Source organism: Giraffa tippelskirchi, chromosome 5 (genome assembly GCF_054371585.1).
Source record: "Giraffa tippelskirchi isolate mGirTip1 chromosome 5, T2T-mGirTip1v1.2.pri, whole genome shotgun sequence".
NCBI classification, from domain to species: Eukaryota; Metazoa; Chordata; class Mammalia; order Artiodactyla; family Giraffidae; genus Giraffa; species Giraffa tippelskirchi.
The window spans coordinates 187,037,944-187,065,201 of NC_137279.1; the positions used below are offsets into that span (position 1 = coordinate 187,037,944).

A 27,258-nucleotide genomic window follows, 5' to 3' on the forward strand; every position below is an offset into this window, starting at 1 on the left:
GGGATTTCCCAGGCAAGAATACTGGACTGGCATTATTAGAGAAATGCAAATCAAAACCACAATGAGGTATCATTTCACACTGATCAGAATGGCTGCCATCAAAAAGTCTATAAACAATAAATGCTGGAGAGGATGTGGAGAAAAGGGAACCCTCTCACACTGTTGGTGGGAATGCAAACTGGTACAGCCAGCCACTACGTAGAACAGTATGGAGATTCCTTAAAAATCTGGAAATAGAACTGCCATACGACCCGGCAATCCCACTGCTGGGCATACACACTGAGGAAACCAGAACTGAAAGAGACACATGTACCCCAATGTTCACTGCAGCACTGTTTACAACAGCTAGGACATGGAAGCAACCTAAAAGTCCATCGGCAGACAAATGGATAAGGAAGTTGTGGTGCATATACACAATGGAACATTACTCAGCTATAAAAAAGAACACATTTGAGTCACTTCTAATGAGGTGGATGAAACTGGAGCCTGTTATACAGAGTGAAATAAATCAGAAAGAGAAACACCAATATAGCATATTAATGCATATATGTGGAATTTAGAAAGATGGTAACGACAACCCTATATGCAAGGCAGCAAAAGAGACACAGATGTAAAGAAGAGACTTGGACTCTGTGGGAGAAGGCGAGGGTGGGATGATTTGAGGGAACAGCACTGAAACATGTCTACTACCATATGGAAAACAGATGACTAGTGCAAGTTTGATGCATGAAGCAGGGCACTCAAGGTGGTGCACTGGGCCAACCCAGAGGGATGGGATGGGGAGACAGGTGCGAGGGGGGTTCAGGATGGTGGGACATGTGCACCCCTGGCTGATTCATGTCGATGTATGGCAAAAACCACCACAATATTGTAACTATCCTCTGATTAAAATGAGTTAATATAAAAAAATACTGGAATGGGTTGCCCTTTCCTTCTCCAGGGGATCTTCCTGACCCTGGGATCAAACTAGTGTCACTTGCATCTCCTGCACTGGCAGGTGGATTCTTTATCAGTGCACCACCTGGCAAGCCCTAAGGTAACAGAGATGCACACTTTAAAACGCCAAAAAGCACGACTGGCATGAATCTAAACATTATGACTGTGATTAAGGCCTTCTCCACTTGAAACGTTACCCTAAGCAGGGTCAATCCCCAAGTCTACCTATATCAACACTGTCAGGACTGGCTCAGAAATAAACTTTTAACAGAAAAGTTCAGAAGTATTAGACAATTTTAGAAATCCTGATCCTATATTAAAATATCATTCAAATCAACTACAGTTAAATAAGAAATTCGCCAGCTTTTCTTTGTACAAGTGGAAACTCAAAAGAAAGCTAATAATTTTGATAAATGATACAGATTTTTCAGAAAATTCATTTATTTCTATGGGGGAGTGCTTCCATTTTCTATTGCTCTTTTCCTTGACAGGATGTAGTGTGGGGTAAAGTAAAACTAAGAAAAAGAAACAGTAGGGAAACCAGGGCTGGAGTCCGAGTTCTACTGCTAATGTCTGACCCTAGGCAAGCCATTAGATCTCTTTAAGTCAAAATTTCCTCATCTTTAAAACAGGGCTATCTTGTCCTCCTGAAGTTGAAGAATCAAATGATACAATTTATATGAAAGCACTGTAAGCAAAATAAAGAGCACTATTGTTGTTGTCATTAAGATACAACTGGATAAATTATTTGCAGACCATGATTATAACCATGGTTGTTTTTACTATAGACCAGTAGACATTTTCTTTCCCTTAGGAATCTTGTGAATAAATGTTATTCTACAATGAAAGGAAGAAAAGTTAGTTGTTTTTATTTGTTTCGTGGCTCTTGGTTTTAGGCAACATAATTATCTATCTTTTTACTCCTTTTAAAAAGCAATTCTCTTTCATTTCTTTTCCCGGAAACAGACAACCTTATACTCTTTCTCTCCCCCAAATTAAATATACCAGGCTTGCTTCTTCTCTGAAAACGTGCTGACAGGACCCTCTGAGTCTTGACTGTGAAGAAGAGCTCTTTAAAAACACTGGCAAGTGAGGGGAGACATTTGGGCCATCCCCCTATGGAAGTGGCTGATGTAGGATTTTCCTAAACTGCTGTGAAAAATTAATAGCTGAATCCTAAACAGAAATTTAAATAGGAAAATCCAGCTTGAGATAGACCTTAATGTCTGTTAAGAGGAACTGAGGCTAAATTACCTGAAATATTGATTGTCGAAGATCTCCTAAAGTTTTCCTTTTATCAAAGGTCAAATCCCACACGCTTTCTGTTTGGGACACTACTGGGTGCAGAGCCCCGTTGCAGAAATGATAGTGGGGGCCGAGGTGGAGACGCAATTCAACAGGATTGTTTGTAGAATCACATTCCGCCCTTGAAAGAGGCATAAGAAACACATAAATGCCATGTTTCTATAAAAGATACCCTTTTATCTCAAACCAAAAATATCTGATTTACAATATAAAGAAGTTCTCCACTTAAGTAATTATAATTAACATCCTTTTCTTCCATGCTCCAAGATGTCTCATTCCAGTTTCTCAATAGCTCTGCCACCGTGCATTCCAAGGAAAATGGTGTTAATGTACGCTGTGCAGTGTTACTCTGAACAAATATTGACATCTGAAATCTTCCAATCCTGAGATCATCATTATGAACAAAATGCTGGAAACATGCTCCTAAAACTGTGGTAAGCGCTGTGGCCCAGCTGCTTCCTTCTTTCTGGAACTACTGGCAACTGCCTGCCACTCTTCCCCAGCAGCATAGTCGACACCTTCTGACCTGGGAAGCGCATCTCGCGGTGTCATATCCTTTTGCCTTTTCATACTGTTCATGGGGTTCTTGTGGCAGGAATACTGGAGTGGTTTGCTATTTCCTCCTCCAGCCGACCACATTTTGTCAGAACTCTCCACCATGACCCGTCCATCTTGCGTGGCCCTGCACGGCATGGCTCATAGTTTCACTGAGTTACGCAAGCCCCTTCGCCACAGCAAGGCTGTGATCCATGAAGGGGTTACAACTTCTATTTTCCTCCTTACTTCCACTAGACCTCACAGACTCTCCCATAAACTATATGAAGTCAGTCTCATGATCCATGGAGTCTACTCTCTCCAGGTCATATGTCCTCAGCAGCAGCCTTGCGTCTGCTACACTTCTGAATCCATGGAGCTTCTGTGAGGCACTGGGCCCAAAACACTCCGGAGCTCAGCCAATGGGGAGCTAGATGACTCATGTGGCTGTAGCCACCACTCAGGTACCTCAGGCACAGTTCTGTGAACGCGGTCAGAGGCAGCATTAGCTTTTGATGACCACAGTGTATAGCTTAGTGGTGGCTGACTAAAAACCCCTGGGTTGTTCCTGTTTTTAACACTAACTGCTAATCCACACCACTCATGGAGGCTGGTTATTTTTCACACTTCAGATATTTGACTCTGATAAATTTCTCTATTTTTAATGCCTTAATTTTTGTTGAGATCTATTTTCTTTGATCTTAATTTGCTGTTCAAGCAATTTATTTTTTCTCAGCTTCAAATCAATGATAAAAATGTTGAACACATACCTGCTATGTATTGTCACCCCGTGGGTCTATAAGGAGACTGTAGGAACATCCATTTCCCTACTCCAGTACCCTACAGACCCACCAACCCAGAAAACAAATAAAAAACCACTTCTTCACGGTCCAAGGTTGGACCTCAAAAGAAAAATGTTGAGATCATCAAGTTCTCACAAATCATCCATTTAATAATCCATTGTAGGTTTTCGCCCAAGACTGACATTAAGCCAAACAGTCTGCAGACTCCACATTTCCTCCCCTTGGCCCGTCTCTGCTGTGCTGTCACTACAGGCCAGTTCTCCACAACTACTTACACACGAGGGGGAATTTTCCTGACAGACTCCTTCCGTGTGGAGGAAAAAACTCATTCAGCACAATCACGGCTCAGATTTCTCTAGTTTTCTTAGACTTTGACCCCTACTTAACAATGGCCATTTAAGTGTCATTATTTCATCACTCTCACAGATAAGGGTAATTTCAAAGTAAAAGATACTCTCAGTATTAAAATTCAGCAGCTAATAACAAGACACTGGCATTAAATAGTTGACTTTTTTTCTTCTTTACTTTTCATTACTGAATACTTAAGACCTCAATTAGGTCTTTGCTCCCCAGAAAAACCATTTAAATTCTAAAAGTAACTTAAAGTTACCTTTTTATTTGTAGTTCAATGTTAGCTGCATCCATTTCACTCAGCAAATGACATGGAACCTTGTATCGTGGGTTAGCTCGAGCTGTGAACAAAACTTTTCATTAACTTGTGCTGACTAAATAAAATCTGGTTGCTGAAAAGGAAGTACGGAAAACTAGAAAGGACCACGCTGGGAGCTAGGAAAGCTTCTACAATCTGCGTGAATACAAATTTTCTCTGGATCTTAATTTTCCCATCTGTAAATTGAAAATATTAAAACATAAAAAAGGTAAACAGTTCTTTAAGCGAAGCTAGAGAATTCCATTTCTTCAACTCTTTTTAAATACACTTTTTAAAAAGAACATGTACTATTTTCTTCCTGATACCAAATGATCATTATAAATAAAAGTTCCAGAAATGATGTTTTTTAACGTAAAAGAAATAAATATCACCTATAATTGCACTCCTAGGGAATACTGCTAAAATGTGATCTATATACTTTTTTTTTTTTTTGAGGATCTATATATACTTCTGGTGTTTATTCTACACAATGTGTCTGTACACACACACACATACACCCCACACCTATTTAAAGCAACTGAGATTATAGTCAACAAATATATAACTTGCTTTTTCATTTAATATACTGTGAATATTTTTCCAAAGCCTTAAATGACTGCATGGCAGCCCATTCTATAAATAGCTTAATTAATCCATTTCTGTTGGACATTCAGGTGATGTCCAGTTAGTCATTACTACAATGTAACAGGGCTAACAAGTATCTCTGAACTAAAAATTTATACACAGCTCTATTTCAAAACAAATCTGTACAATTATTGGCTTAAGGTTTTTAAATACATACAACCAAACAAGTTGTATTACTTTATATACCTACCAAATGTAGAGGAAATGCTAATTTTTGAGAACCAGATTAACAGAAATATTTGATTTGGGAGGAAAAAAGTCACTCACTGCTGTTATGATTCATGTGTTTTGGTTATGGGCTAGACAGATTTTTTTGGCAGTTCATTGGTTGTTCTTATTTCTTCTTTTGTACATTATTTATACCCTTTTTCCAATTTAACACTGAGCACAATGGAATAAATGTAAGAGCACTCTATAGACAGGGAAAATAAATGTCATGTATTTTTCAGTTTTCCACTAGCCTGTCATTTGCCTTTTGGCATTGTGTAATAAGGTTTATGTGGGCTTCCCTGGCGGCTCAGATGGTAAAGAGTTTGCCTGCAATTCAGGAGGCTAGGTTCAATCCCTAGGTTGGGAAGATCCCCTGGAGAAGGGAATGGTTACCCACTCCAGTATTCTTGCCTGGAGAATTCCATGGACAGAGGAATCTGGCAGGCTATAGTCCAAGGGGTCACGAAGTGTCACAAGCGTTAGTCACAACTAAGTGACTAACACAAATACACAATTAAGGTTTGTATCACTTTTCCTTCAATTTTTTTTGTTGCTCTCAAGCTAAGAAAGGTCTTTCCTATCTTAAGATCAGAAAAATATCTACATTTTAAGGCTTCTTTTTTACATAAACATTAAAGGAAGTATAATTTCATGAAAGGGATAAATAGAATCATTTGTACTAACTGTTAATTCAAGTGATTAGCAACTAACCAACTTCCCAGTTGTATTTGCAGAGTAATTCATTTTCCCCCTATTTATCTGAAAGGCTACCTTTTTATGGATTAAAATCCTAAAAATACTTAGTATCAGCTTCCGGGCTTATTGCTCAATGATCTGTCTACCTCTGCATTAGTGCTACACTGTCTTAATTATTACAGCATTATAAATATGTTTACACTGATAGAATAAATTTTCCTTTAGCATTCTCTCTTCAGTTCAGTCCAGTTCAGTCGCTCAGCCATGTCCGACTCTTTGCAATCCCATGAATTGCAGCAGGCCAGGCCTCCCTGTCCATCACCAACTCCCGGAGTTTACCCAAACCCATGTCCATCGAGTCAGTGATGCCATCCAACCATCTCATCCTCTGTCGTCCCCTTCTCCTCCTGCCCCCAATCCTACCCAGTATTAGGGTCTTTTCCAATGAGTCAACTCTTCGCATGAGGTGGCCAAAGTATTGGAGTTTCAGCTTCAACATCAGTCCTTCCAGTGAACACCCAGGATTGATCTCCTTGCAGTCCAAGGGACTCTCAAGAGTCTTCTCCAACACCACAGTTCAAAAGCATCAATTCTGCGGCACTCAGCTTTCTTCACAGTCCAACTCTCACGTCCATACATGACCACTGGAAAAACCATAGCCTTGACTAGACGGACTTTTGTTGGCAAAGTAATGTCTCTGCTTTTAAATATGCTATCTAGGTTGGCCATAACCTTCCTTCCAAAGAGTAAGCGTCTTTTAATTTCATGGCTGCAATCACCATCAGCAGTGATTTTGGAGCCCCAAAAAATAAAGTCTGACACTGTTTTCACTGTTTCCCCATCTATTTCCCATGAAGTGATGGAACCAGATGCCATGATCTTAGTTTTCTGAACGTTGAGCTTTAAGCCAACTTTTTCACTCTCCTCTTTCACTTTCATCAAGAGGCTCTTTAGTTCTTCTTCACTTTCTGCCATAAGGGTGGTGTCATCTGCATATCCTCTGGAGAAGGAAATGGCAACCCACTCCAGTACTCTTGCCTGGAAAATCCCATGGACGGAGGAGCCTGGTAGGCTACAGTCTATGGGGTCGCAAAGAGTTGGACATTCTCTCTTCAGTTTTCATTAATTTATCTTTCGAGGTGAATTTTAGAATCATTTTGCCAAGTTCCATCCCTTCAACCCCCTAAAAAACCATGAAGATTTTGGCTGGACCTTTATTCAAGTCCTAAGCTAACTGGAAAATTGTCACTTAGTACATACTCTAATTATGTACACACTTAAGTTCAGTGAAAAAACAACATGTCATCTGAAAAAACTGATATATATTTCTACAATTGTGAATTCAATTTTTCTTCAATATTTTTTTATCAGAACCATTACCAGATTTTTTCCCCCTTAGGGAAAAAAACCTTTCTGGTCAACAGAACCATTATATAATTGTTACTGTTTCAGGTCCAGAGAGTTAATTTCCTTTGATTCACTGCAAATCAGTAATTGCTTTATTCTTATTCTTTATAAAAATGATCACTATTCTCATTCTCCAAGAACAGTATCCTCATCTGTAATCATAGATATGTCTCAATCTAAACAGCTTTCCTAGTTAGGATTTTTCACTTTTGCATAAATTCTGGGAAGTGATTAAAAAAAAAGTCTTACAGACTAATTAATGTTAGTAGCTTAAGTTCAAAAATTTATCATTGTGGATCTCAGTGTTTAACCTCCATCCACCATGGTATGAGTTCTCTTAGAAGATTCAGCAAAGAAGGCTTCAGAGATACTTCAACTGCTTAAAGACTTATTACCTTGAGGAAAAGGAAAAAAGAAAATAAAAGGGAACACATGAAAATAAGACCAAGGCCACTTGCAACCCAATGACAACACACGCCCGAACTGCAGAGACAAGCCTGAATGGAGAACAATCTTGTCTGCCCTGCCCACACAACAAGAAAACATGATGTGATCCAAGGAAATGCCATTTTGAAAATCCAACTATGGCCTCATATTATCACCCGGTGAAAAAAGACAGAAATATATCATCTTTTTAAAATGACAGAATGTTGACTTTCTGGTATAGTTCTAGTTAACTTGAAAATATTTTAAAATATTCCAAGAGTAACCTTCTTCTAAAAGGGAAAAACTTCAAACAGCACTCAGTATTTATCTTCTATGGTCATCAACTTAAACAAATAGGGACATTTATCTTTCCATACCTTCAGGGGGTCTCTGCAAATGGGATTTCCGATAAAACAGCATGTAGGCACTTTCTTTTCCTTGAAATTGCTGTTCAATATCCTTTTCCTTGATTGGTTGGACTCTGGAATCATTTATATCAAACCAGTGGGGACAGGAGGGTCTATCATTTAATCTTGAGGATTCTGAAGTAAGTGTCTTGAAAAGTCGTTGATCATTTCTTTGGGTATTAGACTCAGCCTGGACAGAAGAGTCCTTCAATAGACTAACTGTACTTTCATCTGAACTGAGCAGAAATATCTGAGAATGAAGCTGCAAAAACTGTACAGAAACAAAAAACAAACATCAGGTTAACAAAAAAAATTTCCATTGACATGATTAAAAAAATTGTCCTTTCTGTGTATGTCAACTTTTTGGCCTGGCCAGTTAAAGAGGGAAAAAAATTTCATTTGGGCCATAATAAAACATTTAATAAAAACCAGAGTGCTTTCTGTTGAACAGTCTAAATGCTATATCCAGGGAGAAAGCTGCCATGACACAATCTATTTTAGTGTTTTGTTTTTTTTTGGACATTTCTACCCCTGGGCCCTAGCCTCTCAGGACATGCCCTGTTATGACACAATCTTAAACATGTTTTAATTATATCTCAGTAACTGTTTTAATGCTGTTTTAAAAAGCCTTTACTGAAACAGATTACATGGAATAAACACTTTCAAAATGTTTAACGCCATCCAAACAAAGCACAAAACAAAGGAAATTACACAGTGAAGCATCACAGAAGATAATCCTGACAAAATTATGGGATATAGTCATAATTATAAGCTTACATGAACTAAATTAAGTATTGTCTTTCCTGGAGGCTACAGGCTAGCTCAAGAAATCAAAACATTGAAAGGTTAAGTCATAATCTCAAAGATGCTCAAATTCCTCCAGCTAAAGGATAGGAAGAAAAAAAATTTTCTTCCCCAGCCTATCCCACCTTTCCACCCCTACTCCACTCTTCTCTCATTCCCTAATCTGCCTGTATCTCTTCTTTTCTTCTCAGCACAAACTACTTCACACAGAAAATCACTTGGGGGCATATGGAACATTTTCTTAGCTCATTGAACAACACAGAAAGGTGATTTTCTCATTTTTCTCTTGGAAAGGAAGAATTTATAATGATGCATACTCTCTAATCAAACAGATGATCCAGAGGTAATACTGTTAACACTATATCTAACAGACGGTAATATAGTTTTGTAGCTAAGTACAATAAAATAATAATTTTAAGTACAATAAAATAATAATTTGAAACCTCTGAGTAATGAATACTTTCCATATAGCAATTTTTTTCTTTGTTCGATAGTTGAAGATTAACTCTTTTAAACCTCAAACTTCAGTGTAGTCTGGTCCCAGTAATAGCAGAGAATTTTATCAGTAGACTAACCCCACTGATTAAAAATCATAAACTTTGAGCAAAATAAAGAAAACAACTGTTTGAAGAGTAACCAAAAACAGACAAAATGGGGGGGGGGGCATAACCCTTCAAAAAGGGAAACGAGCTAGGTGAGCTCCGCACTGACCCGCCACTTTCCAGTCTGCTGCACAGAACGATGGAGAAGAGAGTTCAAGCGAAGGGCAGGAGTCTTACTGGACTTAGGAGGCAGAATTTGAGAATGCCAGAGAAGCAGAAGAGTGAAAGAGAAAATTCCAGAAGTAACCCTTATCAAAACCTCCTCCCATCCTTGGCTGACTTTTGAATGGCACGTGTACAGTCTGAGACCCAAGGAACCGAGCAGAAGGCAACAGCTGGGAGATTTAAGATATGAGCAGAGATTTTGGCCCCCTGCTGCTGGACAGGAAGAACATGGAGCTGAAGACCTGCCAAGTCTGAGGCATATGACAAGCACCTCAGGCTTTCCACTGGGATTCTAGCAGGGTCCCGTCTTAGGTCAGGGACTGGTAAACTTTTCTGTAAAGGGCCAGAGAGTAGTATTTTAGGCTTTGTGGGGTAAGAGGCAAACCTGAACACCTTTTTAAACATAACTGTTTGAAAATGTAAAGACAGTTCTTAGCTGGGGGCTGTACAAAATAGGGCAGCGATCCCTAGCCTGCCCATGCTTGCTAACCTCTGCCTTAAGAGGGAGGACCACGCAGGCCCCAGGACTAACAGCTACTCCCTAGGACTGTCAGCTAAACTACAACAGATCCACCCTACCAAAGCCCCAAATGAAGCTTCCACAGGATCAAGGTGATTCAAAGTTACTTAAGGGTCTGTTAGACTATAATGAAAAAGTCTTATAATCCACAGCCTCTAAAACACATCTTCCACAATGTCCAACAAGCAATATAAGAATATATGGCATGCAAAGAAATACGACAATGTGGTTCATAATAAAGAGATGAGGCAGTCAATTCACAAGAGACAAAAAAGTGAATACAGACCCAGAAATAAGCCAGATGTTATAATAGTAAAGTTATTGAAATACATAAATTTATAGGAAAGGATGTACAGAGTAGGTTCAAATGCGGAATTTCAGCAAAGAAACGGGCATTTTAAATAAGACCTAAGTGAAAAATATACAGCTGAATAAGACAATAACTGAAACAAAAAAATCCATTGACTGGGCTTGACAGAAGACTGGATACAGCAGAAGACAGATCAATGGAAATTACCCATATTGGAGCCAAGGGGGAAAAAAACCCCACAAAACCCTACAAGAATATCTACGACCAGTGAGGAAATACTGAATAGTCCAATATATATGAAACTGTAGGTTTTGAAGAAGAGACAGATAATAGAGCAGAAAAATAAATTGAAAATATGGCCAAAACTGAAGAAAGATTTCAAGCCTCAGACATGAAAAAACTTAGCAGATACAAAGCAAATAAACACAAAGAATGCCATACCAAGACACATTATTGTTAAACTGCTAAAGACCAAAGATAAAGAGATGATCTTAAAAGTAGACAGAAAAAAAGACATGTTACATTTAAGTGACACTGACTTCTCAGCCAAAATAAAGGAAGCCAGAACATAATAAAATGACATTTTAAAGTGCCGAAAGAAACCAATAAAAACTATTAACCTAAAGTTCTATATCCAGCAAGAATGCCATTTAAAAAAATGAAAGCAAAATAAAAATATCAGACAAACAAAAACTGAGAATATTTTTGCCTGCAGCTCTAGAGGCCCAGAAAAACACTAAAGGAAGATTTCTAGGCTGAAGGGAAAGGATATTAGATGTAAACTTGGACATGCAAGAAGGAACAATAAACACCAGAATGGGTAAAATAAAACATGATTTTTTTCATTAATTTCTTTAAAAGTCACTTAAATGTTTAAAGGAAACACATACATACATACAAACACATGGTGCATTTACAAATAATGGTAAGATACAAGACAACAGCAGAAAAGAATGAGTAGGAAAATGAAATTATACTGTAAGCCTCTTACATGGTACATGAAGTGTTACACTATTGGTCTATAAATTACAATACTAACTTATGAATAGTGTAATCCCTACAGTAAAAAAATTAAAGAACTACAGCCAAAAAGTCAACACAGGAGACAAAAATAAAACATTAAAAATTACTTGATTAATTCAAAAGGCAAGAAAGAGAAAAAAGGAACAAAGAATAGAGGAGGCAAATAAAAATCAAACAGCTAGATGATGAATTCAACTCAACTATACAAATTAGTACATTAAAAATAAATGGACTGAACATTCTAATTAAAAGGGAGACTATCAAACTCTAATATTTGATAGAAAACAGGTGAACAAAAGAGAAAAACAAATGCAAAGCTGTTTCTTTGAAAAGGTTAGTAACCTTGATAAACCTCTAGCAAGAATGATGAAAAAGAAATCTAAAAAACACAAATTACCAATATCAGAAATGAAATACGGTCCTATAGGTCCTACAGATACTAAAAGGATAATATGGTAGTATTTCAAACAACTTTATGCTAACAAATTTGACACTTTAAGAGGTTAAATTCCTTAAAATCACAATTTTCTAAAATCAACAAAAACTAACTTCACACTGTTTACAATAGACACACTTGCATTAGAAAACTTGGTGCAAAGTAGGTAATAATACCAAACAAAGTAGATTTGAAGGCAAGGACCATGACTCAGACAGTAAAGAATCCACCTACAGGAGACCTAGATTCAATCCCTGGGTCAGGAAGATCTTCTGGAGAAGGCAGTGGTTACCCACTCCAGTATTCTTGCCTGGAGAATCCCACAGATAGAGGAGGCTGGCGGGTTGGGCTACTCCATGGGTCACAAAAAGTCAGACACGATTGGGCAATGGAGCACAAATTAGCGCTAAGAAGGAAATTATGATTTAAAAGCATGTTTTAAAAAACAACTGAGATACCAACCCAAGAAGCTAGAAAAGGGTAATTAGATTAAATCCCAGGGGTGAAAGGGAGGAAATAACTAAAAACAGAAATCAATGAAGTTGAAAACAGATGAGTAGAAAATACAGGTAAAAGTTGTTTTTTGAAAAGCTGTTTTATTAAAATTTGGTAAGCCCTAAGGCAAGACTTATGAACAAAGCAAGCAAACACAAATTACTAATTTCAGGAATGAAAATGAAGAACTTTAGGTCCTACAGACACTAAAAAAGATAATATGAGATATTCTGAACAACTTCATGCCAATAAATTTGACACCATATATAAAAGGACAAATTCTTTTAAAAATATAATTTTCTAAGACAATCCAAGAAGTAAAAAAATGTAAGTAACTCTACAAACAAATTAAAACTATAATATAAAAAACTTCCCATAAAAACATTTCAGGTCTAACAAGTTTTATCGAATATTTAAGAAAGACGTAATAATCTACCTCAGAAAAATTCTTTCCAAGAATATAAAAAAGTGAAAATTTCCCAATTTGAGTCCTCCCTAACTCTGATAATAAAATTGGACAAAGATACTACAAAAAAGGAAGTTAAAGACTCATATCTCTCATAAACATAGGCTGCTGCTGCTACTGCTAAGTCGCTTCAGTCGTGTCCGACTCTGTATAACCCCATAGATGGCAGCCCACCAGGCTCCTCCGTCCCTGGGATTCTCCAGGCAAGAACACTGGAGTGGGTTGTCATTTCCTTCTCCAATGCATGAAAGTGAAAAGTGAAAGTGAAGTCACTCAGTCGTGTCCAACTCTTAGCAACCCCATGGACTGCAGCCTACCAGGTTCCTCCATCCATGGGATTTTCATAGGCACAAAATCCTTAATAAAATATGAGCCAAATATTTGCCATTTCCTTCTCCAGGGGATCTTTCCAACCCAAGAATTGAACCCGAGTCTCCTGCATTGCAGGCAGATTCTTTACTGAGCTGCACGGGAAGCCCAACATAAACAACAGAAATACATAAAACTATGTCACATAAAACTATGTCATGATCAAATGTGATTTATCCCAGAAATGTAAGATTTGCTTTAACATTGAAAAAAGTCAACAGAATTCACTACATTAACAGAGTAAAAGAAAAGAGCCATGTGGCCACATCAACAAATGTAACCAAATGGCCTTTGATAAACTCCAACCTCTATTCAAGATACAACTATCAGCTGCTTATAACACACCAAAAAGGAATCTGGGTTCACTGTGACAAGGGGCATAAAACTTGTGGCCTTCCTATGACCAAATACTCTACACGTGTCCTCTGCACTTTATGTGGCTGTTGGGCAGGACCAGTGGGACCAGGTTCAATATTGGAAGGAAAGCTGCAGCATTTAGTGGGGAAGTTTGCTACTTGGAGTCTGCCCAGCCCATGAATGCGTGGGCCATGAGTGGTCATAGAAATATAAACGCTTTGAAAGAAGAGAGATTTCAACTATTTAGGCCATTATGGAAAAGGCAAAACTATGGATACAATAAAAAGGTTAGTGGTTGCTAGGAGTCTGGGAGTGAGGGGAGGTGAATACACAGAATACAATTTTTTAGTGCAAATACTTTGTATGACATTGTAACAATGGATATATGTCATTATACTTTTTTTTTCAAACCCAAAGAATGTAGTACTACTTACTTCATTAGAATGAATCCTAAGATGAACTGTGGACTTTGGTGATTATAACACATCAATAGAGTTCATCCTTGGTTTAGGAAAAACAAGCTAACCAACCAACCACCCTGATGAATGATGTTGGTAACAACTATGCATGTTGTGGGGAAGGGGAATATAGGAAATTTCTGTACCTTATTTTGTTGTAAAACTGCTCAACAAACTTATTATACAGATAAGTATACATGTTCTTTACATATGCGTTTACTGAACTGTGATGTAAAATGTATTTTTAGGTCAAAAAAGTTTGTAAGCCACTGTAGTTAAGTTATATTGGCAAATAAAAGCACAAATTAACTTCAAAGAAAAAAAGAGATAAAACTACCAATCAACTATGAGTAAAAGCTAACTTCCTCAAACTTATGAATATTTTTATTTAAAAACAAAACAATAAAGCCCCTGCACAGCTGATAACATACTTAACAGTAAAATACTGAAACACTGGTCCAATCGTTTTGATTGAAAACTTAAGACTGTCTATGAACTCAGGGTCAATAACTTCATTTATGAACTGTGGTCAAATTAAAAGATGAAATTAAACATGGACAGAAGCACATAAGCACCTTGCTTCTACAAGAAATAGCTCCAAATGTTTACTAAGTGTTTTGTTGCTTTGCTTGTTTTCAGTCAAGTTTTCGTCTCAATTCTGGTATTACCAGCTTTTGCTCATCTTACAGTCGAGGAAACCAGACTGCCAAGTTTAGTAGAACTGTGTATCAAAGAAAGATCAAGTGAAATGTGGATGAATGCCAGAAGACATTTCTATAAGTAAGATGATAAGCCTTAGAATATGAACTTGGCATATACACAATGGAGTATTACTCAGCTATAAAAAGAAACGCATTTGAGTCAGTTCTAATGAGGTGGATGAAACTGGAGCCTATTATACAGAGTGAAGTAAGTCAGAAAGAGAAACACCAACACTGTATACTAATGCATATATATGGAATTTAGAAAGACGGTAACGACAATCTATGCAAGGCAGCGAAAGAGACACAGATGTAAAGAACAGACTTTTGGACTCTGTGGGAGCAGGCGAGGGTGGGATGATTTGAGAGAATAGCATTGAAATATGTATATTACCACATGTAAAATAGAAGACCTGTGCAAGTTCAGTGCCTGAAGCAGGGCACTCAAAGCTGGTGCTCTGGGACAACCAAGGGGGATGGAATGGGGAGAGACAGGGGAGGGGGTTTAGGATGGCGACACATGCGTACCCCTGGCTGATTCATGTCGATGTATGGCAAAAACCACCACAATATTGTAAAGTGATTATCCTCCAATTAAAATTAATTAGAAAAAAAGAATATGAACTTGGTGACATTTTTTGCTGTTGTGATTAAAAGCCCATTCTCTATTCTTCTCTTTCTTGATTCTATGATAAATTACTAAGTTATTTAACTGAATTTTAACCATTAAGAAAAATACTAATTATATTTCTACCTAGTTTAAATTTCCTTCTGCAAAGAAATTCATGTTGCCAAGATCACAATAAAATTTCTTGGGAATGGAACTTTCTAGAAGGATGTCATGAATACCTTTCGCAGTGGTCCATACTGTTTTCGGTACTTCTTATTCCAAGATATTCCTATCTTCTTTAACAGTTTCTGGCCCAGCTGATCAACAGCAATTAGATTACTCTCCTCCTTATGAAAGAAAGAAAAGTCATTTAAGAAAATCTGATAAGATTTAAGTGCAATGCTTATGAGTTCAAGGAACCAGCAGGATTTGGTGCCTGTAACACCAAACCAGTAGGTGGATTAACCAAAATTATTTAAAAATAAAAAGGTTTTAAAAATAGATTAAGCCTAAGTTTAGAAAACTTGAATTTTGCCACTTTCTATGTGGTAACATTTAAACATTTCAAGAGCAATATCCAAAGAGTATTTAGAGATTTGGTAAATTTCTGATATTATGTGGGATTTTTAGAAGAAATACTTTCATGCAAAAAGACTACTGGTCTCTTCTGAATGTTCTGAATTATAAACAACTTCTAAAAGGGGGTAAGAAGTGACTATTTTGAGCTGAAATCTGTCCCCCTACCACAAAAATTCACATGTTGAATTCCTAACTCTCAAAATTTTAACTGATTATATTTGGATAGGGAAGTTAAAGAAACGACTAAGTTAAAATGAGGCCTTTAAGGGTGGGCCCTTATCCAATCCAGCATCCTTCAAAGAAAGGAAATTTGGACACACAGAGACACCAGGGGTGCACATGAACACAGGAAAGGCCATATGAGGACACAGCAAGAGCCAAACAGAGAACCCTCAGAAGAAGCCAAATCTGCAGACACCTTGATCTGGACTTCCAGCCTGAGAACTATGAGAAAGCAAATTTCTGTTAATTAAGACACCGGTCTGTGGGATTTTATTATGTCAGCTCTAGCAGACTAATACAGTAGCCACAGACCAATATTCAGCCTAGGTCCCTAGAAAGAAACTGAGAAAAAAATGTTCATTAAGAATGAATGAATAAATGAAAAGAGACTACCATCTTTACAACAGAGTACAAGGCAAACGTTAGAAGTCATACACTTGAGGTATTATCAATATTGGGAATGAAAAGGGGGACATAACTTCAGGTCCTAAAGACATTAAAAGGATAATATGGGAAAACAGTAAATTCCAAAGAAGTATATACAGTATATCCCAATTCTACTTAAAGTAACAATAACAATAATAATACCCAAAGAAATCTTGTAACCCAATCCTAACATATCTATACAAACACAAAGGAAATAAAATGCAAACAATATATATCATAGTGTTAACAGTAACCAGACATTGGGTTTAAACTTATTTTTTTTATATACTTTCAATTTTTCCCCTCAAAATTTCTACCATTCATAAGTATTTCTTTTATAATCAGAAAGCATCTAATAAAAAAAAAAATTTTTTTTAATAGAGAATTTCCCCTAAAAAGACTATGAATAGTAACAATATCATTTCTACCAACTAAATCATATAGCTGATAGCTGATATCTACATAAACACAAACATAAACATATACTCTTTCTACCTGTAATAAGATTGCTTTTAAAATCATCAACGGATCATCAATCTCTTCTTTATTCTGAATATCTTCCAAATTCACATCTGGTTTACTTTTGTCCTCCTAAAGAAGCAAAACAATAAAAAAAAGTTTCTATCACTAATCTTTTAAAAAGTAATTAGCAAAACAGGAATGTTTGTGCCTCAGAGGTTTCAAGATGAAGAAATATGATATAAACATCATACTAACTTGTATGTGCTTTGGAATCAGGCAGTCTGGTTTTGAATTTCAACTGTGGTTGAATAATCCTGGACAAATTACCTAATTTCTCTAGCATTTCTATAAGTTGGGATTGTGAGATAAACACAGCTTCTAGCACAGTGGTCCCCAACCTGGACACTCCCTTAGTCCCCTTCTTTCAGAGTTTTATTTAAGTTTCATTATGCAGGCACGACTGATTGAATCGTTGGCCCTTGGTGACCAATCATTGGTCCCTGGTGGCTCAGGGGTAAAAGAATCTGCTTGCACCACAGGAGACATGAGTTCGATCCCTGGGTCAGGAAGATCCCCTGGAGGAGGGCATGCACCCTGTATTCTTGCCTGGGAAATCCCATGGTCAGAGGAGCCTGTCAGGCTGCTGTCCATGGGGTCGCAAAGAGTCAGACATGACTGCAGCAATGAGCACGTACCACCAAACTCAATCTCCTGGTCCCTCCCTGGTCAGGGGGTGGGGCTGAAGGTTCTACCCTCTAACCACGTGATTGGTTCCTCTGGTGACCAGCCCTCACCCTGCAGGTAACTTCATTAGCAAAAACAGGTATGGTTGAAAGAGGATCATTATGAACAAGAAAAGACAACCTTATCACTCGGAAAATCTCAAGGGGCTCTAAGCCAGGAATCCAGGTCAAAGATCAAATGTATACATTTCTATTATACCCAGCAAAATAGATCCCTGCAAAAAGCTAGAAACCTGAAAGGGCTATGTTCTAAATATAAGCATGATCCACAAACAAACCCCCCTCCTCAACAAAGGACAATGAGAAACTTGTTTGCTTTCACCTTGATACTAGATGAAGGTGGAAATACACTTCCTCTAAAAATCTATAATCACAAATAGGTCCTCATGTAAGTTTGTGGCCCAAATTCATACTAGTTGAATGGCTCTAAAACACAGATCTTATCTTCAAGGTGTTAAAGGTTGGAGGTGACCACGGGCATGTGGTAGAGACAGACACATATCTTTCATGGAGGGTACTTTTAACTCAGGCTTCCAATCATTCCTAAACTGTATTTTTAAAAAACAAACAGCCAACCAAGTCTACAGCCTTAAATAACAAAAACACGAGGAAATAGAGCCAGCAGATATTCAAAGACCCACAGTCTTCAGATACTGCAATTTTCAGGTAGAGAATAATAAAATAGTGTGTTTAAGATGTTTAAAGACATTCATGAGCTTCCCAGGTGGCCCTAGTGGTAAAGAAACCGCTTGCCAATGTAGGAGACATAAGAGACATGGGTTCTACTCCTGGGTTGGGAACATCCCTTGGAGAAGGAAATGGCAACCCCCTCTAGTATTCTTGCCTGGAGAATCCCATGGACAGAGGAGCTTGGTGGGCTATAGTCCATGGGTTTGCGTAGAGTCGGACACAACTGAAGTGACTTAGCATGCAAAGACATTCATGGCTAAGAAACAAGAGATTTAAAAATGGCAGGAGGGGAGAGGTAGGCTGGCATCACCCAGGACGTGACACTGGTGCAGGGGGCATGTGGCCTGGGCCGAGTTCTCCTGCCCTCTGTCAGTGTCCAACCTTGGTCTTGTGAGGAGAGGCTGGTCCTGCAAGCACCAGTCCCGGGGCTGCCTGGTGGGACTTATTGAAAAGCCTTCTTTGTCCCACATCCTCAAATGTTCAAAGTGATATCAAAACATCAATGAAACGAAAGGCCCCCCTTTGGAAGGCCTAAGTCAGGCTCCTCTTCATAGCCAGATCTAGGGCCACATTCTGAATAGTTAATGACCTCCATGCAAGAGAGAAGAACTCATCTTCTAGCTGGGCTGAGAGAGACTGAAATGTTGGCTTTCACCCAAGAAACATTATGTGAGACAGGTTATTTAAAGTTGTTCCTTGCAGATGGCACCTAGCAGGAAAACTTGCAAGGGAAGAAGAAATCACCAAACTGAAAGCAGAAAAAACAATACCTGCCTGTGTTTACAGTATTTGGAGTCCTTTATCACTAGGCATAAGAGAGCTCTCAGGATAATGGTAGTAAACAGACAAGCAGTGTCCAGCAGGTATACCTACTGAAGCTGAAATTCTTAAAGCATGCATCATTATTTGAAAACCATAAAGCTCTAGATGAAAAGCTAGTGATTCTTAAAGAGCGGAATAATAATAGTAATAAAAGATAAATGTGATGCTGCACAGAAGTCATGAATGAGGAAATATACAAGCAGAGACAGAAAGCAATCTTCTGATTGTTCTTTAAGTTTCAAGAAGACCCTGCTAAAGTACCAGAGCTTCAGACCAGAGAAGTAGTGTAGATAGCCAAACCAAGTGAAAGCATGCCTGCCTGCCCTTTTGAGTCATATAATGGAACTGAGAGAAGAGCCTGATGCTGCTAACCATTTCCAAAGAAATGAACATGGAATTATTGAGATGTCTAAGGAAACACAACTCAGGGAAGATATGGAAGAATCATTCCTTTTAAGCTACCTCACCGCACCATGTGAAGCTACCTCTGAGTGTGATGTCAATGATAAACTTAAAAAGGAAACTGTAAATAAATACTTTATGCATCAAAAGACTGAGGATAAATCCCGCCCGCTAGAGAAGTGCCTGAAATCTGACACTGGCTGAGCAAGACTGAGGGGGGCCTGCGGCCAGCATGGAGGACAGCAGAGACACAGCCCCGAGGCAGAAGCAGAACTGCATGGAAGGCAGGGGCACTTTCCAAGGCTGAAGAGAGACAGGGTACCATTGGAAACAAAGGCTACCACAGAAGCATAAGTGGAAGGAGAAAACCAGGAACTACAGTGGACTAGGCAAAGAGAAGAAAAAAAAAAAGAACTATATGGTAACTATTTATCAGACCTGTTCATAAGCTTCAATAAAGATCTAATACAAGGTTCAACTTCATCTTTTAGAGAGAATGAAATAAAGTTAATATAATTGTTTGAAAGTGGGGTGGCGCAGGGGAGAACAGCTGTTTGGAGAGTAAGATTCACTATCATGGGGCCTGGAAGACAGAGGTGTGAAGGAAGGTAACAGGATAAGAATCAGCAACTAAGGGTGGAACATGGAGGGCAGAACTAGATCAGAGGAGGTAAGACGTGCGTCATTCCACCTGACTGAAATGTGCCCAACGAGTTAGTGTCTTGGCAAATAGGCACAAGCATTCGAGAGATGCTTGTATGGTTTCCTAGACCCCAAACTGGATAAACCCAGTTCTAGAAAGAAAAGAAACAGGAGGTTAAGGATAGGAAAGAGTGAAACAAAACAGTCTTTTTCCAAAAGCAAGATGGTTATTATAAAGTCAATGTACTAACAAGGTAACTGTATTTCAATATACCAGCCACAAGCAGTCCAAAAACTACACAGAATAGACACAGTACCATAGAACATCTCCCTGTCAATATTTTCCCAATAGAACAGTTAGACTTTAAATATCCAAACTTTACAAAGCACAAGTATCTCTCAGTACATTCTAAGTATAACCAACAGAGCATCAGAAACACAGGGAGATGCTCTGAAAAGCAAAGTGAATGTCAACAAAGGGAACATGGCATTTTTCAATACTGCTGGCACTCAGAGGGATTCCCAGGTGGCTCAGTGGTAAAGAGTCTACCTGCCAATGCAAGAGATGCAGGAGACCCAGGTTCGATCGCTGGGTCAAGAAGATCCCCTGGAGGAAGAAATTGCAGCCCATTTCAGTATTCTTGCCTGAAAAATTCCACAGACAGAGGAGCCTGGCTACAGTCTATGGGGTTGCAAAGAGTCGGACATGACTAAGCATGTACACATGCATGCACAGCACTCAGAGAAGCTATGTTACCTCAAGTGGAGCAATTATTCATTCATCACAATATTAACTGTTTGACAACCAGGAAGGTATGTTTGAAGCATGCCACATCCTAACATGATGGGTTAGAACTTACATATTAGTGTTTTAGTTACATTTTAGGAAACTGGTTGAGAGTTTGGGGCTAGCATGTAATATATAATTTTCTCCACTGCAAATAACTGGAACTGGACTCCTGATGAGTGCTTTATTTTCTAGAGAAAATTATAAAACTTTTTTTAGACAACACTAAAGAAGCTCTAAAAACCAAAAAGATAGATCTTATTTACACATGTAGATTCAAAACCCTACTACTATTATGTGCATATATGTCTTAGAATATTGATAAGGTGACTCTAGAAATGTTCAGAAAACCATAAAAACCAAAACACTCCTGAAGAATAACAACACATAGAGAGACTTGCCCTACCAGATAACAAGACTTACCAATACAGCTATAGAAATTAATAGTGTAGCATTTGCCTAGGAACAGGAAAACAAGGAATAACAACAACAAAAACTGAATACAGAGCCCCAAAATGGACTTAAATAAAAATAACAATTAATATAACAGAACTGGCATTGTAGATTGGTGGGGAAAGAATGGAATATTAAATAAATGGTACTGGGAAACTGGGTTCCCAGACAAAATAAACATCATGCCATTCACAGTCAAGTATTTCAGGAAGACTGAAGTCGCATCTGTAAAACACAAAGAAGACAATATAGAAGGACTACCTTTGTTTGGTGCCATGAAAGACAAAGAAAGCTGAGGAATGGTTATTAATTAAAAGAGACCGAAGGGCTTCCCTGGTGGCTCAGATGGTCAAGAACTTGCCAGCTAATGTAGGAGACGCAAGAGACACAGCGTTCGATCCCTGGGTCCGGAAGATCCCCTGGAGTAGGAAATGGTAATCCACTCCAGTATTCTTGCCTAGAAAATCCCATGGGCAGAGGAGTCTGGCAGGCTACAGTCCATGGGACTGCAAAGAGTCGGACATGTCTGAGCACCTAACACTTTCACTTTTCAAGACATGTTAACTAAATATAATGCATGTTCCTGGACTTTACACTACAGTGGGAAGAAAATGCTATAAAGGATTTGGATGAAACAGGTTAAATCTGAATATAAAATATTTATTAGATAATAAATAGTATTGTATCAGTGTTAAAAATTCTTGATTTTGATCTATGCTTATGTAAGAGAATGTCCTGGTTCTCTGGAGATAAACACTAAGGAATTCAGGGGGTAAAGAGGCCCACGAAACTTCAAGTGGTTCAGCACTAATAATGATAATGTTAACTCTGTGTGTGTGTGTGTGTGTGTGTCTGTATACAGAGGATGGGCTTGCAGAAATGTGGCAAAATGATAACAACTGGAGAACCTCGGTGAAGAGAAAATAGGAGGTGTTTAAAAAATTTAAACTTCTATCTGTATTAACTTTTAATGCCTTTAAGAGTTTTCTACAGAGTGAACATATAATAAATGACCAAAAATAGCCTCACCAAAATAATAAGGCTAGAAAACAGTTGCAAAGATACTCTTAAACTAATTTCTATACTTACTTGAAACTGCCAGTTTCCCAAATGATCGACATCTTTAATATACACGTGATAATGTCCTCCATAGCAACCACCTTTGTGTATAATAACCGAGAAGAGGTCATACATATATTCCAAGTCATCTAATTCACTCTACAAGAAAGAACATAAACATTGTTATAGTTTACATAGACAGAAAGATATATAATGAAAGGGGAAAGAAGAATTTCAACTATTAAAATCAGTAAGAAACATCACTGGTTATTATTATTATTATTTAGGGTAAATTAACATAAATTTGAATAACCAGTTTTAAATTTTGAAATGCATAATTCTTTGACTGAAAATACCAATCATACTACACCAACCAAACTCTGCCTGAGTTAAACATAAAAACATATATTCAATCAAGATGCTATTTTTATATACTTTGGCTAAAATCATGCAAGTCCACATTGTAACGCAACACATACTACCCTACCAGTGAGTGAGAGAGCATTTTAGCAAGAGAAAATTGTCTTGTATTAAACCTATTACACTGGTTTATAAAGGAGTTCTTTAGCAGTTGAATATATTTTAATGAGATTGTTATGTGCCTCAAAGTCAGAGCTATATCTACTATGCATTACCCCTCCAGACACTTCAGTCCTCTGCATAAAACAGGAATTTAGCAATTATGAATACTAGCTGGTTTTGTTTAGAGGCAGTTTACTGGAATGAAAAGTTTTTTTTCAGTTATCAAATCTGTGATCAATCTTCTCTACAAGTAATGTATTCTACAACTGTATAATTGTGAACACCTATGTGTGCATGCTCAGTCGTGTCTGTGTGACCCCACTGACTGTAGCCCACCAGGCTTGTCTGTCCATGGAATGTTCCAGGCAAGAATACTGGAGTGGGTTGCCATTTCCTACTTCAGGTATGAACACCTACATGGGCATTAAAAAACAAAACCTACTTTAGGTTAAAAGATACTTGGCATATGTGATGCTACTTAAGGATGTGTCAATTATTTAAGGAACTTGTTTTCTTAAATTATACTTTTTAAGTGAGCAGCATTTTTTAAATGTCATTTTTCAAATGTCTGGTTCAGGCAAAAACCAAGAGAGATGCAAACAAAGATGATAATGATTTTCATTCATACAGATAATCAAAAAGCAAAATTATTGTGAATTTCTTAGATGCTCAATGTCTTGCTTTTTTCAGTTTTGTTATTTCAACATATGCTAAAATCATGTAACAAACTACTTTTTATAAAAGGACAAAAATATTTCTATATGAGATAATGGAAGTCAACTAAACCTGCTGTGGTAATCGTTTCATATTATATGTAAACCAAGCCATCATTCTGTACACCTTAAACTTATACAAGTGATGTGGGTCAATTATTTCTCAATAAAACAGACAGGGAGAAATAACTCAATTATTTCAAAAAGAATTTTTATTTTTTTCAGGCAGCAAATAGGAGGAAGGAAAAGTACCCTGGAAAACCTGTTTGTTCTGTGTATGCTGGTAACAGGCTCAGAGCCAAGACATTAGAACCTTTCAATGGAAATTAGTGTAATTATAAAACCCAAAAGCTCGATAACTATGCTGAGGAAGGCCCACCCGAATTTAAAACCATTTAGAAAAAGATTACTTTGATACACAGAAATTCTATAGCTGGCTAATTAATGTTCTGGTCTCAAACATATAAAGAATGGTTCTTAATACAAAATGCATCAGTCTCATCATTCTGATTTTGGCATGTATAGCAATGGCACAGAAAACATTTTTAAACAGCTTATAAAGTAGGCTGATTATAAAATTAATGTTTTTAAACTTTTTTTTTCCCCATGTCTTAAGGATTACAAATTCTACACTAGTGACATTCCAATTTCTCATTCGCTTTCTAAATGTGTAATTCATTTTTGCATCTAAAGTAAACTAGCTACAAATAGGAACATACTACTGAATGGTAATTTTTCCTATCGCAGGGTCTTTTCTAATTCTATTCTTAAACTTTCATTTCAAAGATTTTTCAAGGAGAGTTTAGGGTAAAAAAAAAACTAGAAATAAATCCATACTTGGAAATTAAAAAGGACTGTAATAAACTAGTGGTTCTCAACCAGGAGCACTTTTACCCACCTTTCCTCTCCTCAGGAGACAGACATTTGGCAAAGTCTGAAGACCTTTTGTCACTTCTGGGCACAGAAGCAGGAGATGCTCCTGTCATCTACTAGGCAGAGGCCAGGGATGTTGCCTAACATCCTAGAATACATGGCACATCCCACCACAACAGAGAATTACACAACTCTAAACGTTAATGGGGGCTTCCCAGGTGGTGCAGTGGTAAAGAATCCAGCCGCCAATGCAGGAGACATAAGAGACGCTGGTTCGATCCCTGGGTCAGGAGGATCCCCTGGAGGAGGGCATGGCAACCCACTCCAGTATTCTTGCCTGACAAACTCCACGGACAGAGGATCCTGGCAGGCTACAGTCTTTGGGACCACAAAAAGTTGGACATGACTGAGCAATTAAGCACACAAATTTTAACAGTGCCAAGGCTGAGAGACTCTGCACTAAGCAAACTGCAAATAAGGTGAACAAAAAGATTCCCCTTTAGAGGGGAAAAGAAAGAATTTCAAAACAGAATAGTTCGAACCTGTTCACAAAAAGGCTTGAGATTGATCCGGAGAGGGAATGTGTAACAGCTTGTTTCCTTGTATCGTTCACACTTCACAAAATCAAAATTAAATCTTAATAATGAAATTGTAAGAAAGGGAGGCAGCTTACGCAATTTGGCCGACTGTCAAAAGAAAAAAATTTAAATTTTAAAAGCTGAATTATATAAAAGAATAACGCTTCTTACGGTATAAAAAGGCAATCTATGACACAGTTTTAAGAGAAATATATCCTTAAGTCACATAAACTAATCATTGTGGATTCAATACAGCTCTTGACATAAACGCATCTATTTTATGGTGCTAAAAGTTGATATTGCTCACTTACGCTTACACCTAAAAATTTACAATGCACTTGTATGTTTTAATGTTGCTATCCTAAATAAAATTAAAGCTACCTGATGAGGGTGCTTCCTCCCAAACAGTGCTCCTTTCCTGTCTAAGCCCTGACCTTTCACCTTCCCCCTCGGTCACTATCTCGACTTTACACAGCTCTTATTTACTGAAGAGCTGGAGCTCTTTCACCTTCGACCTAGGGACTGTTTCAATGGATCTGAATCCTTTAAATTATATGAAAATTGTATGTGTATTTGCATGTATTTTTCTGGGGAGAAGATCCACAGCTTTCATTAGACTTTTAAAAGGACTCTAACTTCCCAAACACTGAGATCCATTGACTGGGGTTTTATAGTTACTGTCCTTAAAAGCAGATAGTAAAATATTTTTTATTTTAATGCCTTGCTTTAAAACAAAAAACTAAATTAAAGCTGCTTTTTATTTTAAAGGCATGAGCTTTTCCCAAATCCCTTATTAATAGCAATGTGAGGCGGCAAAAAAATCCTTCCCCATATATAAAATTATCCATAATCATAAATATCTAACATTCCTAAAAATATATAAGACAGCAATTCTACAAATCTAGTGGGTGAAAAACAAATTAAATGAAAAAGCAGCAATCTAACAACATGGCAGATTTTCACATGAGCTCAAAAAAAATATCTAAAAAAAGTAAGTAACTCAACTATAATGTGGTAAGAAAAGAAAGACTGCCCAGAACAAGAAAATACGCATTTTTTTAGGTAACACAACTAAGCCTAACCCTAGAATACAGTAAATCTAATGCAACTAGAAGGCAACTTTAAAAATATCGAGATCAAAATTCACTGAAAATGAATTAAGCCAGTAACATAAAAGGTGCATACAAGAATTACTTTTGTTTGGTAAAAGGTTCTTATTTTACTAATGTGCAAATTAAGTTCAACCAAAACTAAGCATGCGTTTGTCTTTGCATGATGCTCCATCCTCTGAATTTTGTATTTATTTTATTAGGTTGTAACACCAACGAGGAAATACAAAGTAAGTAAGCAAAAAATAGGCCTTTCTCTTCTGGTTTATAAAAGGGCAAAGGCTAGATGGAAATAAATATTAAACAATATAAAATTGTTTTCACATCCTGGTTTCAGATACCACTGTGAAAGCTACAGACATGGAGTTTATTGTTTTTATCACATTTTCACCTACAATCTCCAGGATCCAAATCAATACCGTGTGCTGTCTAAATCAACCTTCATTTTATCTGTTGGAAAATTCAATATCGTCAGCTCTAGGAACAGTGCTATCACTGTCTTAACAGAATAACTGCAAAGATACATCTGTTGTGGCAGTTCTTTAAGTCAGGGCTCAATAACCACTGGTTCAACTGAGTTCAAGGTTATCGGGTTAATGCATAGCCTGTCATATCATCCACAAGCAGTGAAAGAGTTCCTACTACAGATAATAGCAGCTGAGTTGATGCCACGTTGCAAAATAAATCAGTTGCTTAAATCTTGTTTTCTTTTTCTTCTATATTTTGCTTTGTTGTATGAATAAAAACCCTGATGTACTCTGTCAAGTCCTGTCAAGTTAGGTACTTTCAATGCGGGAAAAAGGAAAGGTCATATTAGATTTGTTAGCATCAAGGAAGATATC

At 37.6% G+C, this 27,258-nt stretch overlaps 1 protein-coding gene and 1 non-coding gene across 47 annotated transcripts in view; one reads left to right on the plus strand and one right to left on the minus strand.

Moving 5' to 3' along the window:
• The window catches only part of USP40 (ubiquitin specific peptidase 40), an 83,241-nt gene that overhangs the window by 45,025 nt on the left and 10,958 nt on the right, over nt 1-27,258 (minus strand). For 31 of the 46 annotated variants that reach the window (XR_014053900.1, XR_014053904.1, XR_014053903.1 and 28 more), the window contains 7 exons: nt 25,272-25,415; nt 22,652-22,780; nt 17,057-17,152; nt 15,574-15,681; nt 7,989-8,289; nt 4,189-4,270; nt 2,191-2,362 (listed from right to left, as the gene is read on the minus strand). Coding sequence is in view for 38 of the 46 variants with exons in the window: in XM_081491059.1 (XP_081347185.1) it covers nt 2,191-2,362; nt 4,189-4,270; nt 7,989-8,289; nt 15,574-15,681; nt 17,057-17,152; nt 22,652-22,780; nt 25,272-25,415 (1,032 nt within the window). In the remaining 8 variants the exon portion in view is untranslated. The remainder of the gene's footprint in view (nt 1-2,190; nt 2,363-4,188; nt 4,271-7,988; nt 8,290-15,573; nt 15,682-17,056; nt 17,153-22,651; nt 22,781-25,271; nt 25,416-27,258) is intronic. The other 15 variants (XR_014053902.1, XR_014053905.1, XR_014053901.1 and 12 more) reach the window with 1 other exon arrangement.
• Nucleotides 13,493-13,628, plus strand: LOC145508152 (small nucleolar RNA SNORA11). Its single transcript, XR_014055408.1, has one exon. It is a non-coding gene; the product is annotated as a small nucleolar RNA SNORA11 (small nucleolar RNA).